This window comes from Rhinolophus sinicus, chromosome 5 (genome assembly GCF_057876585.1).
Source record: "Rhinolophus sinicus isolate RSI-liver-muscle chromosome 5, RSI-T2T, whole genome shotgun sequence".
NCBI classification, from domain to species: Eukaryota; Metazoa; Chordata; class Mammalia; order Chiroptera; family Rhinolophidae; genus Rhinolophus; species Rhinolophus sinicus.
In genome coordinates this window covers 14,171,387-14,188,723 of record NC_142505.1, presented here as the reverse complement: position 1 = coordinate 14,188,723, position 17,337 = coordinate 14,171,387, and the positions used below count along the sequence as shown (strand labels likewise).

The 17,337-nt window shown below is 47.1% G+C and overlaps 1 protein-coding gene across 1 annotated transcript in view; it reads left to right on the top strand.

The window, feature by feature from the left end:
• The window catches only part of ITGA9 (integrin subunit alpha 9), a 303,581-nt gene that overhangs the window by 233,369 nt on the left and 52,875 nt on the right, over positions 1 to 17,337 (top strand). The window contains exons 19-22 of the mRNA XM_019727631.3: positions 3,975 to 4,061; positions 7,290 to 7,369; positions 12,620 to 12,709; positions 14,805 to 14,913. Of these exons, the coding sequence (XP_019583190.3) occupies positions 3,975 to 4,061; positions 7,290 to 7,369; positions 12,620 to 12,709; positions 14,805 to 14,913 (366 nt within the window). The remainder of the gene's footprint in view (positions 1 to 3,974; positions 4,062 to 7,289; positions 7,370 to 12,619; positions 12,710 to 14,804; positions 14,914 to 17,337) is intronic.

Here is a 17,337-nt window from a genome sequence, read left to right as displayed (position 1 = left end):
CTTTTACAGGTGAATGTTGCTTCTACATCATAAAGGAACATTCTTTGCTTCATATTTTACCTGTTTTTTAAAGCGCAATCTCACACACACACACACACACACACACACAAAGGTCATCTTTACAATGGCATATTTTTCCCAAGGGCTCTCTTTTTTTTTTTTTTTTTAATTTAAAGTCTCCTTCTAAAGCAGCTTAAAGTGTTATCACCCAGGGAAAATTTTGACTTCTTCAACAGTGAGCTGACCTAACGCTGCCAGATCCAGATTTATCCATGGCTTTCAGTGGTGGAAGCAGTTTTCCAATATTACTTTCATTGATTTCATGAAAGCCTGCATCTTTTGCAGAAAGGTTTTAGTTTTATTCTGTAGTAGATTTGTACTGTGTATGAACTGGGTGAGCCGATGTTTACACTGCCTGGCAACCAGGGACTAAGGATAGAGAGTTTGTTCACTGGTCCACATTCCCAGAGGGCTAAGAGCTGATGACCCTAAGTTTTGCAACAATGCTAAAGTCAAGTTGTCCAAGCTGAAGTCGGTGGAAGCGATGACTAGGACATGGAAGGAACCAGAGCCAAGGAGAAACCTGGTCCCTGGGATGGCTCTCATATACTTTCTGGCGGGTACCAAGTGCCTGGCAGAGGTAATAAACAACCCCCAAAAAAGCGCTGTCCATCCACTGGTGTTGCCTGAAGCAGGACAGCTGAGTTTAGCCACATCTCCCCAGAATCCATTTTTTAAAGCTTCTCTGGGTCCTTCTGTGCCTACAGGGTACCTGCCTGACTACCAAGGGGGTCCATCCTGACTCTGGTATTTTAGGGAATACCCTGGGCATGACCAGAAACCAGAACAAAGAGGGTGGAGATGCTGCTTTGAGGTCAGGTGCTTCCCTGATGGGAGAGCTGTGCAGATGTTATAAACTGCTGTTAGGGAAGTTTTCTCTTGGCTAGTATGGATGTAAACAAGATTTATTAGAATTTGAGTGTCCCCTTCTGTTGCCTCTTCCCACCTGGGAGCAAATGCCCGCACTTTTCAGTGGTTTTCAGTGCCCAGACCCTTGTCTATAAAGAGAATTGTCTGAGGTCAGCGTCACCAGACCCGTGCAAGTGACTTATTGGGGAAATGCTCTTGGGAGAAGAAGAGGGAAGGGACCAGGATGGGGCAGAGGAAGGAGTCAAACGGGGCTGTGCTCTCAGCTGGAGTCTGCTGAGCCTAATCCTGTGGGGGCTCAGGAACAGGACTTGCACAACAGAGCTGGTCTCACCTTGAGGCAAAGGGATAGCCTTTTACACCCGTCAGTCATAGGCCGCAGAGTGTTTGTGGGGGAGGGCATCGTAACCTCCCAGACAAAGCACCTCCTGTTCAGCTGGGGCTGTTGAACCCTCCTCGTAAAGGGGTTCTGGGTGGAGTACCTACACAGACCACACAGGGGGCCACAGTGTTTGCCGAGACCCACGCTCTGAGAGGCTTCTTTACCTCACAATTGTAGTGGGACAGCAGGGAATAGAATTAAAAAATCTTATGGTCATGCAGCTGAAATAGCCACAGGAGGGCGGTACTGGCGCTGACAGGTGGCAGGAGGGTGATCTGTGGCATCCCTTCTTGTAGCACCGGCCAGGAGCATGTGAGTCAGGACCCAGATGCTGAGCTCTGTCATTCCTAGAGATGTCTCTGCTTTTCACTTTTTTTGCTTATCTCCACCAAGATGCACCCAGAATTTTGTCATTTCTATCAGACTAAGCAGGGTGGAAGAGAGACCTGGAATAATACAGTCAATGCTGGTTTAAATGTTATTTTCTCACATTTTGGGATTAACAAAATTAAGGCCATTCAGCATCTCTTGAACAATCAACAGTGGTCTTAGCCAAAGCTAGGTAAAGTGAGGTCCCGTCAATTTCCAGAGTAAATGTTTGAAGCCCCAGTCATTCCTTCACATACAAGCAAAAACTGAAGAAGTCTTCGGGGCAGTAAATCTTTACTTCAAGAACAGATAGGCCTTTGACGTACGTTGAAAACCTCCCTCCTGGCTTGAAAGGGATTTCCAGTGAGTCATTGAGCTTTACAAAAGGTGTTCAGAACTGGCTTGAATAATCATGTAATTCATATATACGCATATGTACTGGGATGCTCTTGAGAGAAATGACACCTGGATGACAGACATGAGCCAGGACTGTCCCATGTCCCAGGGAAACCGAGAGCTAAGGTCACCCTAGGCTTGGGCTCACTGCCTCTGAGGCCCACAGGCTGATTAGCTAGGATTTAGAGGAGCTTCTACTTGGGTCAATTGTAGACGTTGCTTCTGTGGGAGGAACATGAGGAAGAGGACCGTGATAAGAGGCCACCCACGGTGAATCATTAGGACAAGTCTTTGGGACATGCAGGCCTTGAGACAGCATTTAAGAAATTATTCTTTGGTTTTCCTTATTGAAATTGCCAGCAGGGGAAAAAAGAACACTTATAATCACTGAGATCAGTTATCTCTAAGATTGGATGCTGCCAGATAAACTAGTTTCCTTTTATATTTCTGTATTTCCTATCTTTCATTCCATTGTATTTGGGGGGGAGGGGTGTTGCTGTTTTCTAAGTTTTATTGATATTTAACAAACAGACCAAAGTACACAAATCATTAAGAGCCCACGGCTCTTTGAATTTTCAGTGATCACACCCAAGAATGTTCCCAGCACAAAAAAAATCCCTTTCACTTCCTGCTTCCCAATTACTATCTTGACTTCTAATCCCATGAAGTAGTTATTTATCTTTTGTCATTTCTACTTTTTGTGTGTTTGGCAATGTTCATAACATATTACGATAGTATATGTATATAAATTATGACTAAATGGGTATATTGTGGTAACTGCTCATATTTTTTACCCTAATTGGACACACAATTAAAACATTTTATTCCACCTGCCTAAAGGACTAGAACTGTTGGTCTGAACTGAGGTACGTTTCTTGGAAATTGGAGGAGAGAGCACAGACAGCATTTCAGAGCCGGAATCCATACCAGTTGGTTCCTTTTGGCTGCCATTGTATTGTTGGCTGTGCTCATTCCCTCTAGAAATTTAGGGCTGTGGAATGGGGAAGGAGACATGTTTTAGAGTCAGCCAAGAATGACCTTGGGAAGTCACATGGCCTCATTGAATTTCAGTGTCCTGGCTCCCGGACACTCAGCAAGTACTTGTTCTGTTCTTTGCTTCTTCCTTCTCCCAAATCTGCAAACACACTGTCTCCCTTTGGAAGTCTTGATTTGCTTCTGTGTCTTGGAGAGGCTCTGTGGGTTATGAAGAGCCTCCTGGCTTTCCTTTGACCTTGGTCGTAAGCCATGTAGACGGGTGGAAAGACAGCAACTCCCGGTGCCCTTCTCCTGGTTCTCTCATGCCGCTGAATGTGGAGTCCATCCCAAGCCAGCTACACTGGAAAACCTCTCCTGGCCCCTTCCCCCCACCCCTGTCCTGGGGAGGCTTGCAGGGGAGCAGCTCAGCTCTCACCACTTCAGGCTGGAGAAAGAATCCCTGTTTTCTTGGTGTGATTTTCTTAGGGTTTGACTTTCCTAAACTAGCAAGATTTGGAGAGGCAGGATTAGGGTGTGCGGTGAGCAGAAAGGGGTCAGAGAGACACCTTCATTGCCTTTCATCCAAACCTTAGGAGGCGTCCAGCTCACATGTGGCCCAGCCCAGTTCACCAGGGGAGCAGGTCACCGGGGTTCCCAGCCAAAATATTAGTTAAGAGTGAAGAGTGGGTTTCTCCTCTGCACCTGTCTTCCCAGGAAACCCACGGGAAGGGTGGGCAGCCAGAGGAAGACTGGGGCTCATCCTGGTCAGAGGTTCCTCAGCCCACCACAGCCAATAATGGCTGTTGTCTGAGAACTGCCCTAAAGAAGGACCATGTCTGCTGAAGTCTCAGTTTGTCTCCCAGGCCACTTCCACACATCTGTCTTTGTGCAGCCAGCCCATCTGTTGGTGTTTTTTGTCTTTCAGGAGGAAATGGGCATTTCCTGTGAACTGCTGGAATCAGACTTTCTCAAATGCAGTGTGGGATTTCCATTCATGAGGTCGAAGTCAAAGGTAAGGGGCAGAGATGGGGCCCTTCCTTAGCAGTGGGCTCCCGCCTTCCCACCAGCCTCCTCCCCCTGAGATTTCCTCGTGCAGCAGCTGGGGTGGCCAGCAACTCCGTGCCTGGCCATGGCCTCGCCCCTGTCCAGGGCGCTCTACTCCGAGGATATTTCAGACGGGCCATGGCCATGTGTTCTTCCTCTTTGATCCATATGACACACCCAAATGTGAGAGACTCGCCACGGCCTTCACGCTTTGGCAAGCAGCATCTGCTTGGCCTTCTTGAAATTTGTTTTTCTGGGACATTCCACGCTTGGACTTCCTGAGACAAAAATAAGAGCTGATGTGATGTATCTGGGCTAGTTCCTACAGTTCTGACTCCCCTAGGTAGTCACAATTTTCTTAAGAGACTTCTTAAAATTCTTGAAACCTCAATAATTGTATTGCACTTTATTTTTTTAAGTAAAACAAAGGACAGTCACTCTGATATTTATAAGGAGCCAAATTTTCTAAGCTCAAACAATAACATAGCGCAGCATATTCCAACATTCATGGAACATTCTGTATGTCCTGTCATGAGGAGATGCAAAGATACGTAGAAGATGCGGTTTTTGGTGGCAAAACTAGAATCTAAAGTCTGCCTTTTGAAATGGAAGCTATTTTCCCTGCTATGATTTGAAGGAAATTTCATATTCCTTTGCAACTTTTTTTTCTCCTAAAATAAGGGAAAGCTTAATCCTCCTCTCCTGCCTATGTCATAGGATTGGATTGTTTTCATCTCTAAGACATTTTGGTCCTAATCCATAGTAGCCGTTTTGTAAGCCAATTGTGAGACTGTTCTAGTGAGAAAGAAGATGTGCTCATTTCTTAGTAAATCGCTTGAACCCATCAGCCTCCTTGAAATATACCTGCTTCAAAGTACTGTGACATTTACATCCATAATTCCCGAGCCTTTTCCTGGCTGTTTCTCAGCTGCCCACATTCACCCCAGAAGAAGGGAAACCTCAAGATGTGGCTGCCTTTAGAAAGGGGATTACAAGAGCTGGTAGAATATAGGCCAAATTTTGTTGGACTCCAGGTAGGGTGAGGAGGAAGGAGGAAGCCCCTGAACCTCGGCCATCCTTGCCTACAGTAACATACATGGCACCTCCACACACACATTTAATTGAAATCTACTGAGCAACAGAAAATAGACTTAATTGAAAAAAATTTAACCGTTGCCATGTCATTATAAAATTCAGCCTACATCCCAAACAAACCTAAGGTCCATCTTGCTAGCTTTAGTCTAAGGATTATTGTAGAAGGAAAGACTGTACCACTATCATAAGAGGATCCAGGATTACTTGCCGGAAAGAGAAGGTAGTCATAAAAATGAACACAATGAAAACAAAGCAATGTTGAAATGTGGGACATTAAATTTTGTCAAAATTCATTAACTCTCAACATAGTCCTAGAACTGACAGAAGTGTGAATGTTAGAATGCTGAATTTCCCCCCCTGTTAATGCTGCTGCCTTCCTCCCACATACAGAGTTAAAACCTATAGCAAGACTAAACCTGGAGGCAGAGGATCTGAGCGTCAATTCCTTGGAGGAAGCCTGAGAAGGGATCTGGCAGGGACGGGGCTCCCTCTATTTGCAGCCCAGCTTGCCCTCCCCTGGCCCTCAGACCCTGTGGGTCACCAGGCTACAGGCCACCTGCTGAGCCTCATGGCCACACTATGGGCTTTCTCTGGCTGGCCATCTGTTTCTCTCTCATGACCAGCCTGCCCCGTTTCTGACCTTCTGCTCTCCCAGGCCTCCATCTCTGGTTTTGTTTTCTCACCCAAATCTTTTTTTGCTTTTCGCCTCACCTGATCTTTAATGTGTTTAATTCACATCTTCTGCCAGTTCTGACTCTTTGCTGGGATAAGACTCTTGATGTTCCCTTCCCTTGTGTCTTCCAGCTCCTCTTCCTGTCCTGTCTCCATGCCCCACCCTCACTGTAAGCGGACAAGTCCCACTGCAACAGAAATGCTTGTCTAGAAAGGGATGTCCAATGGCCACTGGAGATGATGGTCCAGTGTAATGGTCCAATTTTCATTCCTATCAGATAGCATTCAGTGTGGTGTCATCCACTGTTGCAAAATTAGACTACGACCTAGAATTAGTCATAAAGCAAGTCAAAAATTTAGATGTTAAATAAGCCGTAGAGTTCAGAGCTTGATGGAATTTAAGAATCATTTTGCCCACCCTCTTCTTTTCATTGAAATGCAAAGAAATGAAGTGTCTTGGTAAAGATCATATAGTCAGTTTGTGGTAGAGCCTGGTTCTGTCACCGCCTACCCAAAGGTTCCTCCCATATTTCCCACACATATATACTGGGGGTGCCAAAAAAATGTATGCACATGGCTTGTATTCATCTTTTTTTATCGGTATATATTGAGTATTACAATTTTAATACAGTTTTTTCCTTTCTTAAACTATGTATACATTTTTTTGGCACCCCCAGTATATAGTGAAAGCCATTTGCTTTGGGCAGGGTTCCCCACCTCACAGGATGGTCACCACTGGGGACACCTGAGATGATTTTAGGTGATATATGGAAACAGCACTAAACAACATTGACTCCAACAGTGAGAAAGTTATTACCTTTTCAACACTCGGTTCAATCCTAACCACATGTAGGAGAAGATCCCCAATCGTGCTAGCACATTTTTAACACCTCAATAAAGTAGACCTTAGGCCCAGAGCCTGCAGCAGGCAACAAAATTCAACAATACTTTGTTTTCATTGTGCTGATTTTTACGAGTCCCATCTTTTTATGGCAAGTAATCCTAGATTCCCATCCAGGATAGTGACATACATTTTCTTTTTAAAATAGTCTTTAAACAAAGAGTGAGGCAATAAAGATGTGAAGTAAATATCACAGGTTATATGTTATGCAGATGTGGCAAAAAAAAAAAAAATCGGGAAGATGGTGCGTATGAGCGAAACTTAGCAAGTCCTGGTTTCAGAGACAAACATGTCACTTCCTAAAGAGAACCTCGGTTGCTGGAAAGGACTCTTGCTACAGTGTGGTCCAGGCCTGGTTTTATTCTTAAAGCTGTGCGTCTGTCCTGATGCTCAGGAAGAGATGCATATAAAAAATAAAGCTTGTCATGCACTTGACTTCTTAGAGGTCACGTGCTGCTGGAAGATTGTAGCTAACACGGTTTAGTTGGAATGCCTGCTGATGCCACTTGTCACCTTCTTTTTTTCTAGTATGAATTCAGTGTGATCTTTGATACAAGCCACCTGTCAGGGGAAGAGGAAGTTCTTAGCTTCATCGTTACTGCTCAGAGGTAAAGGGGATTTAAACTTTTTTTTCAAAGATAAAATATTGATGGGACCAGAAAGGACATGCCCTGGTCCTGCTTTGGTGATGCCCAGGATGCTGAGGGGGAAGAAATGGTTATTCAGTGATAAAGCCCCAAAGCACTGGGTGGACTCGGGTCTCCCAGGGGTGGTGCTTGTCTTGTCCTGCTTGCACAGCCACCCTGTCCCTCTTTCCCTCTCCTTGGAGGACGTCTAGGACAGTCCTGTGCATCCCCAGGTCACTCTAGGGTACTGCAAAGTCCTATGGTCACTTCAAGTCTCAAAGCAAGTTCACAAATCCATAAAGTGTCCTGTCCCATGAAATAATCAAAAGTTGATGTTAAGGCTTCCTCGCGTGGCCAGGGCAAGGCTGCAGGAGGAAAGCCTGCCTCGTGGGTATGATTCTGCTTTCCTCCAACTGTGCTTCTCCTGGCCCTCCCCCCTTTTCCTGAGAGTAGTTCCAGAGCCCTGCAATCTCACAACGGGGGTGGTCAAATGGAAGAGGTCTAACTTATCAGGTACTGTTGCGCACTCACTGGACCGTGCAGGTGTTCAAAGCTGACTCTTTTCCTTTGGAAAAGGGAAAACCTTTTCCAACCTCAGTCTCTAAACAGCCAGAGATACCTACAGCTTCTGTTGCTGAGACTGTGCCCTCTGGGACAGGACGAAGGGGACCCCACACTGGCTCTCCCATAGAGATCCCACTTGGCGATCTTTGCCCAGTCTCTGGAAATGCAGGTGACATCTGTGCGGTCACCTCTCTTTCACTCTGCCATCAGAGGGAAGCCAAGCATATCCCTTTCCCCTTACATTCCCTGGGCAGGAATCAGACGGTTTGATCAAGGTCCCCTGAAACTTGACTTAAAAGGCAGACACCTTCTCCCCATCACCAACAGTAGTCTCTAAAAACCACCTTCAGAAATCCTTTCTCCACTCTTGTTATATCCTTGCCATTATATCTTGGATTTTTACCACCAGACGTAGTGCTTTCCTCTGAATTTTAGCATCTATTATGCCTCAGCCAAAGTTTGCATCTTAACATCCTGTCATCCTTACCCCGAGGAATTCTTGCATTTTCACAAAAAAACCAGTTACACAAAAGTTAGACTGAGATCCTTCGCAAGCCCTGAATCGCTCAATATCTTCCCCAGTCCGTTCCTGCCTCTCACTAATGGCTTAGCCCTCACGGCTTCAGTCTCCATCTTTAGTTGCTGAGCATTTGGGAAGCCCAGGTCAGACCGCAACAAATTTAACTCAGCAGTGGACAGCAGCAGTGCCCACGGGTGCAGACATAAGGAAGCTTTATTTTCATCTCCCACTACCCTTTAATTTTGTTTTCACGGGAGGCCTTCGTCAGCCCCAACATTATTTAAAACTCACAGACTTGAGATTAATTTTCCCTTGGGAATGACCATGAAGCTGCAGGGATATGCTCTCAAGCCCCTAAATCCACAACCACCATAGCATATTTTTGCTTTTAATGCTGCTCTCTACATTTTCCAGCATTATCTCTAATATTTTAGCAAATGTTCTCTCTCCTAAAAATAAGGGCACAGCACAACACAGTGGTTGCTTAACCTTCTTTACCATGTGTTACCTCCAACTTGAACTTCAAAGTTGCTGACTTGCTGGCCTTTGGTTCAGCACCAGTTGGAGTTACTGGACATGAGCGCTGTATAGCCTGTACATTGCGATAGGATGTACAAAGTACACGCAACTAATAACAACAGTGAATGTTAAAATATAGCCCAGTAATCCCAAAACTCGCACACAAGCTTCCAGGCTGGGCTTGCAAGCTTTAAAGTCATGCAAGACTTGGCTCTTTTTAGTTCACACTATTTTCAAGATCACATAATTCACATTCACATAAAAGGTGACTGTGATTTAATAGACGCACGTGCAAAACATAGAGAAGGTAGACTTTGTTCCCCTTGCTAGAATCCAGAAGGACTTCACTGGGGAGGTGGCATTTAAAGAAAGGAGTCTGTTTTCAGGCTGAAGAAACATAGGCACAGCGGCCAGAATGTGCAGGGGACAACGTGCTCTGTTCCACCCACGTTGGTGGTAGGCGTTGCAGTGAAGTGGGAAGTCACAGCCATCTCTCAGGACAGGTGGGGAACATACAAGTGCAGTGGCAGATGGGGCTGAAACAGGAGACTGGGCTGGGCCCTGGCGAGCCCACGTATCCTCAGAAAGTCTGAACTACTTCCCAAAGGTAGTGGGGAGCCACTGAAAGTTTTAGAAGAGGGGAGTGACGCAATGAAACAGCTTGCCACAGAGCATGAGATTGTCAGGTTGAATAAAGGGAGGCAGATGCCCATTGACACCTGAAAACTCCCATTCTCCAGCTGGTTCTTGGATCCACAGGAAACTCACTGATGTTGGACAGATCCACAAATGGGCCCTCTTGGTCCCTCAACACCTGGGGCAGCCAATACTCCTGGGAAGAAACATTTGGGCAGGACATAGGACATGGCAGAGGTGTCCCTTCTCCAAAGGAGGAATCTCCACCTGCCTCCTGACTGCAGTCAGGGCTAATCAGAGGTGGAAAAGGAGGGCTGGCCAACACACACTGGTGGAAACTCCATCCAGTAGAATCCCATGTCCATAGACCAGTGGTCTCTGGCCTTAGGTGCCCATTGGAATCACCCGGGGAGCTTTAAAAACTGCAGATGCCTGGTCCACCCCGCAGATTCTGATCTAATTGGTCTGGGGTGAAAGCTGGGCTTTGGGATTTTTAAAAATGCTCATCAAGTGATTCTAATGAGCAGCCAAGGCTGAGAACCACTATTCCTAGTCCCTGAATCTATACCAGGCACATTCTCACTCAGCACACATCTGTTAAGCTCCTACTGTTTACCAGATGCAGTGCTGGGCCCCTCAGAACATGCTAATAACTTAGTAAATTCAAGAACATTCCCTTATGCACATTAATATTGCCACATAGCATCAGGGGACGCCGAGTATCAGATCTGCTAATTCTTTGAATCACAGATGTTAAGGAAGCTATATTATCTGTTAAATACACAGCAGACTATTTCAGACACTCGTTTCTTTCCAGAATTTGGTGAAAATCTGGTGTTACTGACCCAGAGGGCACCCACAGCACTTGACTCCCTGCTGTGACGGAACTGGTCCTTAAAGTTTCTTATCTTGAAAGCCAAGTTAAACTATCAATCCTGCCTTTCTTCCCGTCACCACCCTTTGAAGATCTCTTGCCCACTTGTGGATCCAAAAGACATAAAGTTGAGACTAAACAGTTTCTCAAGAGCTCCCCTCTCAGCAGCCCGGCTTTGCCGACCTCAGGGAAACCATCCCAAGTCACACGCTTGCAGAATAACTGGAGGCCTTTTGATGTTGGGCCTCTTTATCTCAACTTTTCAACTTGGCTCAGTCTGGAGCAGTCACCCGATGACAGATGAGACTGTTGGGCCTGAGCTGCCAGCGGCCACAGGTGGCTGGACAAATGGCAGGGCAAGAGGTGGCGCTTCCATCAGGAACAGATTATGCAGACCTGGCAGGATGCTGAGTGGGGGATGGGAGCAGGCCCCGCGTGTTGCCATCCCACCCGTAGTGGAGTCACCTCTAGTCTGTGATTCTCTGATTTTTATTGTCCCTTGGGAAAGGAAGGACAAGGAAGTTAGGCCAGGTGAGCACCTGATTCTGCTGCTTCTGCAAACTGTGGTTGCCCTCTGAGTGATGGATGTCACCCCATCTGCGGAAGACAGATGAGGAGTCAGAGGTCAGAGTCACAGAGCACCATTGTTTCGGAACAATGAGAGGAGAGGGGATGTGAGTGCTATTTAAGTATTGTTGCATTCAGCACTTGCTGGGTGGGAGAGGAAGGCAGTGGGGGAGAGGGAGGGCAGGGAGAAGGCAGGAACTCTGCACATGTTCAGGGAATGGTGTGGTGGGGAGTGGTCCGGGAGAGCTGTGCCCAAACCTCCGTGGGTCTGGGGGGTCTCATGTTCCACTCCCAGAGGGTGAACTTGGCTTTCGACTGGAATCCCACATCCATGCCCTGTGGGAACCAACTGTAAAAGTTGGGTTCAGCAACATGCACCCACCAGCCATGCCTTTTCTCAAGGCAATCCCTTCCCTGGGATAATAATCACAATTCATATTTGAAAGTTAATAAAATAGTAACCCCCTAAATTTGGTATCAGGAGAAGGAATCACAATGGAAAAGCCCTGTTTTCAGAATCAGCCTAACCTGGTTCGCTATGGGTCCTTGGGCCAAGTTAGCTAATCTCTCTGAGCTGCTCCTTACCTGTCAGAAGTGGGTAATTCCTCCCTCTGCGGTCACTCTGGGGACCCAAGGAGATCCTGCTATGAGATATGCCTGGCACATAGCAGCCGCTCAACAGATTCAGCTCCCCTTTCCAGAATGACCTCAGAAGAATCCCCTTCCTCTGCTTTATCACCCCACGGGGGATGCTGTATGGGACATCCTATAGCCAGAAGTCTAAAGCAGGCGCTCCCGTGGTATTTATGGTGACAGCTGGCCAGGGTCTCTCTCTTGGTCTTAACTGTCCGTGGAAGATAGGTGATGCTCCAGGTGGGAAATAGCTACGGACGTCCAGCAAACCCCTTCCTGACTGCAGTGCCCTCACCTTGCTGGTCCATTATTTATGGAACAAGCACTTACAGAAGAAGCGCAGGCTGTTGGTGCCCATCCATGACCTTTCCCACTCACCACTACACAGCTCCCAGCACCTGCCACTCTGCCTGAAGCTTTCTCTGGCCGAAGCCCACTCGCCTATGTGTATAGGGCAGGTGCCAGGGAGTTAATGGCCCCTACCCCACCTCCCCCAGCAGCAGCAGGTCTCAGGAGTGAGTGGATGAAGGCCCGGCTCCCATGCGCTCAGTCCTGTGCTCCTCGCTGCCTCCCAGAGTTCCCCCGCCAGACCGAACCCAATTGCCTACATCACTAACCTCCTGCATGACATGCCTCTGTTGTCTTCCTGCCCTTCCCCGTCTCCCCTCTCCCCTCCCAACTGGTATTTCCTGGGGTCATCTCCCCAGTACACTACTCACACTCACAACTTTGTGAGGGGAACACAACTGACACAGTAGAGGGCCCACTGTGACTCTGTACAGGGACTGAAAACAGAACTGAGGCTAAATAAGGTGCAGAGTCAGCCCTCAGAGAATGCGGAGCTAGAGCTCTAATATGGAGCCCAGCCGCATGCTGCCGGAGCTAGTGCTGACTGGTGTTCGTCCCCTCTTCCCCAAAGCGGCAACGTGGAGCGCTCCGAGTCGCTGCATGACAACAGCCTCACCCTGATGGTGTCGCTGATGCACGAAGTGGACACATCCATCACTGGGTGAGTAGCGCAGCCCTGGGTTGCCAGAGCGCAGTGGAACACTCTGCCTTCCTTGTACTTGCATATATAGCCGGGAGTCAGTGGCCCGGCCACTTCCACTCCTTGCCAGCTCTGACATGCAAGACGAAGCTTTCGCTACCGTGACTCGTGCCCGCCTCCCTCCTCGTTTTCTCCTCTTTCCCAGCCACCCACGCAAGGAGTTTGATGACAAGTTTAAGCACCATAATTTCTTTGAACCCTCTGTACATCTTTATCTGCATATACTCCCCGCGCCTACTCCTCCAGAGTGCCATATGGAAGCATGATTCCTGGGATTAAAATCCCAGCCAAAGGCTGCTGGGCCAGAGGTTACAGCCAGATGTCCCAGTATCCTAGCTGACTCAAAAGAAGGCTCGCCTTTCTAATTAGCTTCGCAGTCAGCATTGGCTTTGTGTGTCTCTGTGAACCCCTGTGCAGAGCCAGCAGCAGCTCTGCCTGATGTCTGCGGTGGTCTGGATGGGCAGGGAACGGTCTAGATGGGCAGGGAACGACCCGGATGGGCAGACCCTATGCCCAGGTGAAGTCCAGGCCACTCAGTGCTGCTGGCATTGTTGGAAAGGAGGGCTGCAGGCCCCAAAACAGTCCGGGTCGGTTTTCAGCCAAAGCCCAAGCCTGGAAACATGAGATCTTGGTTCCTGTTTCCGGCTACGGAAAACAGAGGACATGCCTCTTTGAAAGTGGGAAAAAGATTGGTACAATTAGTTTAGATCAAATGAGGACCCAGTGAACCCTTGCCCCAGATGCAAGCTGAGCTTTCTGAAGGTCCAAAGTTTCTCATTTTTCAGTTTTCAAGTGCTCTGGGTCCCGGCCTTGGCCAGAAGCAGAAATGTGAATACATCACAGAGGGAGCCATGGCAACAGCTCACACTCTCCTGGGTGCCCGGGAATGGGGGGTCCTGTGCGCTTGACATTTTTCATCACATTCTTCAGACGTGAGGCTTTGCTGGAATATATTTGCAACTTAACATAGCTTTGCCTCTGTTCGTGGCTCTATTTTTAACCATATAGTTTATTTATTTGTCTCATCAGAGGCAGTATGAGACTATGCCCAGAACCAAGCCCTGTCCTTGGGGACCAAAGGAAAAACACTCACTCACTTGATCCTGTTGTCAGGCCCTAGGAGGCCTCATTGTGAGGTGTTAACAGCCCCTGATGAAGCCATCGGTTAAACAAACGAGTCAACTGATCTTTCCAGGAACATCCGGGCAAGCATAGAGGAACCAGTTCTTGCTGATAGTACTGGGACTCACTACATTTCTAAAGGAATACACTTACGTTGAAAATAGATGCATTGCTGTCCATTCAGACTCGGTACCAAACAGCTTACATGATTAGTGTTCAGGCAAGAGAGCAGCTTCTAGAATCTCATCTAAAATCCATTATTTGCCTGGAAATTTGAGTGAATCTGGGCTTTGTCTCATCTTGGGGTTTGTTGATACAGGCAACATTGAAAGCTTGCTGCAAACCGAGCTTAAATTCTTTGTCACATCTTCCATAGCCACTATTTGAAATCTGAAAGAAAATGCTATGATTGAGTGGACTGCGTTTTTAATACTCAATTTCTATTAATTTTGGTAGTCTGACAAATTTAAATTTTTAAAATGAATTTGTTACGGAATGAGGTTTTGAATGCCAAATATATGATTCATTTATATTTATTTCCTAAAAGCTTGCCATGATCTTCCTCAATCTACATTTTTCCAATGGCAAAACAAAATGTATGATGTTAGAATCCAGTTAAAAAAACTGAAATCAAGGCTACCATATAGTCTTCCTCTTCATTTTAGAAATGCAGTCCAGTACATATTTGTCTATGTAGCTTATTGATTGGACCTAAGATGAGGAGACATTACTAGAAATGTCTCTTTAGAAAGCATACGTCTGGCTGTGTCCATTTACAAGCGAGAGAAGTAATTCCAGAATGGAAGCATTTGGTGGAAGGTACTGGAGGGAGCCAGGTTCCATGGAGACAGATGTTTGGGTTCTCAGGATAGCAGTGACCATAGGTTGCTTGACCATGGGTAGGGATGATGGATTTCATGGTTTCCTCTTTCAGAATCATGTCTCCAACCTCCTTTGTGTATGGCGAGTCTGTGGACGCATCCAACTTCATTCAGCTGGATGACCTGGAGTGTCATTTCCAGCCTCTCAATGTCACCCTTCAGGTAACCACCCCTGGAACCATCTCGGTCATTGGGACCAACGGAAGGGCCCATGGGATGTATCTTCTACTGAAAGGCAACTGGAGGGCCAGGCTATTTCCAGAAGAAAGTCTTCCCAGCCTGAATGCGGGGAGTGGAATACGTGTGTGTGTGCATGTTTTCTGTAACCACACACAGAATTAATCCCTTCCCCCGCTGCTACTTTGCTGTGTAGACCCCTCTGCTTTTCAACACTTGGAAGGAAAGCTGCATGATGAACCTGGCTCTCCCCAAGAAGGTTTCTGGATGCTGAGGTCCAGGCCAGCATCCCAGCCCAAATAGCCCCAAAAGACCCCTTTCATTACACGTAGGGCAGCCTTGAGGATTTACCATGTTCCCTTCCTCCTGGGGCTCTACATGCTGACTCAGCCAGGAGCCCACTCCTCCCACAGAGGGACAGCCTTTCAGAAGTGCAGTGTTATAAGAGCAAAGCGCGGTGAGCATATGGGAGGAAGCCTGCTGCTCCTCACAGAGCAGGAGCTGGCTGTCCCCTGTCCCACCAGCATGATTTCCGGCAGGGCCACTCCGTGTGGACAGTGGACATCGTGAAAGACGCTGTTACTTTTCTAAACTAGGGGTGGGCAAACTTTTTTTTGCAAAAGGCCAGAGGGTAAGTATTTTAGGCTTGGCCAGCCACACAGTCTGCAGCAACTATTTAACTGTGCTACTATCGTTCAAAGGTAGCCATAGGCAAGGCAGATAGAAAACTGTAACGATGGGCACCGACATGTGAATTTCATGTCATTTTCACGTGTCATGAAATCTTACTCTTCGTTTGATGTTTCCCCTCTCCCCAACCACCGTTTAAAAATATAAAACCATTCTTCGCTCCCAGGCTATATGAAAACAGGTGGCAGGCCAGATTTGGCCTACAGGTCATAGTGTGCTGGCCCCTGCTTTAAAGTACAGATTCTCAGGCCAGCACCGTTCAGGGTGAGACTCTTTGAATGTAAAGCTAGAGGACCTCCACATCATCAAGTCCATTCTCCTCAAACACAGGGTGACAAACACAGGGAAATGTAGGCCCAACCAGGAGAGGACATGCTGCAAGGCCCAGAGCTGGGAGAGGTGGAGGTGGGGCCAGTCCCAGGACTGGTCCAGCATTGACCGTGTGGCCCAGCCCCCTGCCAGATGCTGGGGGTGAAGTGAAGGAGTAAGAGATAGGCCCGTCTCCCCCGCGGTGCAACATAATCTACGTCCCACGTCTCCCAGAGCTCCCCCTGCCTCCACTCCATCCTTCCCCATGGAGAAGATGGTTTCTTGGTTTGACATTGACTGCTGTGGCCAAATAATTATTATTTTTCTTTTCCTGTGGCCACTCCGCAGTGGGCCGAGGGGATGACAAATAATGACGGGGTGAGGGTCTAAAGAATGAGGCAGTAAAACATTTGTGGGGTCTCACAAACAATGGTCTTCCTCTCTCCAAAATGTTCTCCCAGGCAACAGACCTTGGAAACCATGATAGATAGCACATGTCCCCAGCTCAGAGAGGATGCACCAGCCAAGCCCAGCTGTCATACCCCGTGCTTGATTTACAGGGACAAAGGGAAAGATGGGGTCAGACCTGCTTTGGGGACCTTAGAGTGATTGCTGTGAACAGGACCTCTGTGTTTCTGAATTGCTTCTCAGAATTCATTTATTTTTCTTCATTGCTTTTTGTAACTGGATAGAAAACAGATAAAGACCAGATGGAGGTATGTCATTGGACTTAAATCACATTAGTTTTAATTCCCTTTTGAGGTGTCATACAATAAAAGATACAGAGAAGAAAGTTAGTTAGAAAGGCACACATGACACACACCATGTAAAGGGTACACGTGTTGAGAGAAGAAGGCAAAACGGTATAGCAGGTACACAAAAGATACAAAGTGTTCCTATCACCCTCTAAAAAAAGAAATAAAGAAATCTGGGGGGTATGTGGTTAAGTCGTGTTTCTCTGAAGGGATTTTTACAGGGAGCTTAAAGTTTGGTATTCAAGCGAAGAGGTTCCTTCGCATCTGGCCTGACATTGGATACAGACTAGAGAATCAGTGATCGACATGCCCCGTAGATAAACCTCTTGATTATCAGTTGCCTGAGGAAGAACACAGCATTCCATCCGGATTAAGAGAGTTGGCTGGGTCTGAAAGATGGATGGTGTGTGTCACTGATTAGAAGGAGATCCTCTTGTGTTAGCAGAATTGACAGTTTCCTTGAGATTTCTCTGAGGACTCATTTTCCGGTGTAATTGTCATTATTATGACCATCCTGCCGGAAGGCCACTGACCAGGTTCATGGTGATAATGACTAAAGGTGGAGATTGTGGGGGGAGTAAGAGATCAGGAACAGTTCCTTATTCTGACAACATCCCTCCTGAAGAAGAGCACACGACTTTTTATAGAAAGAGAC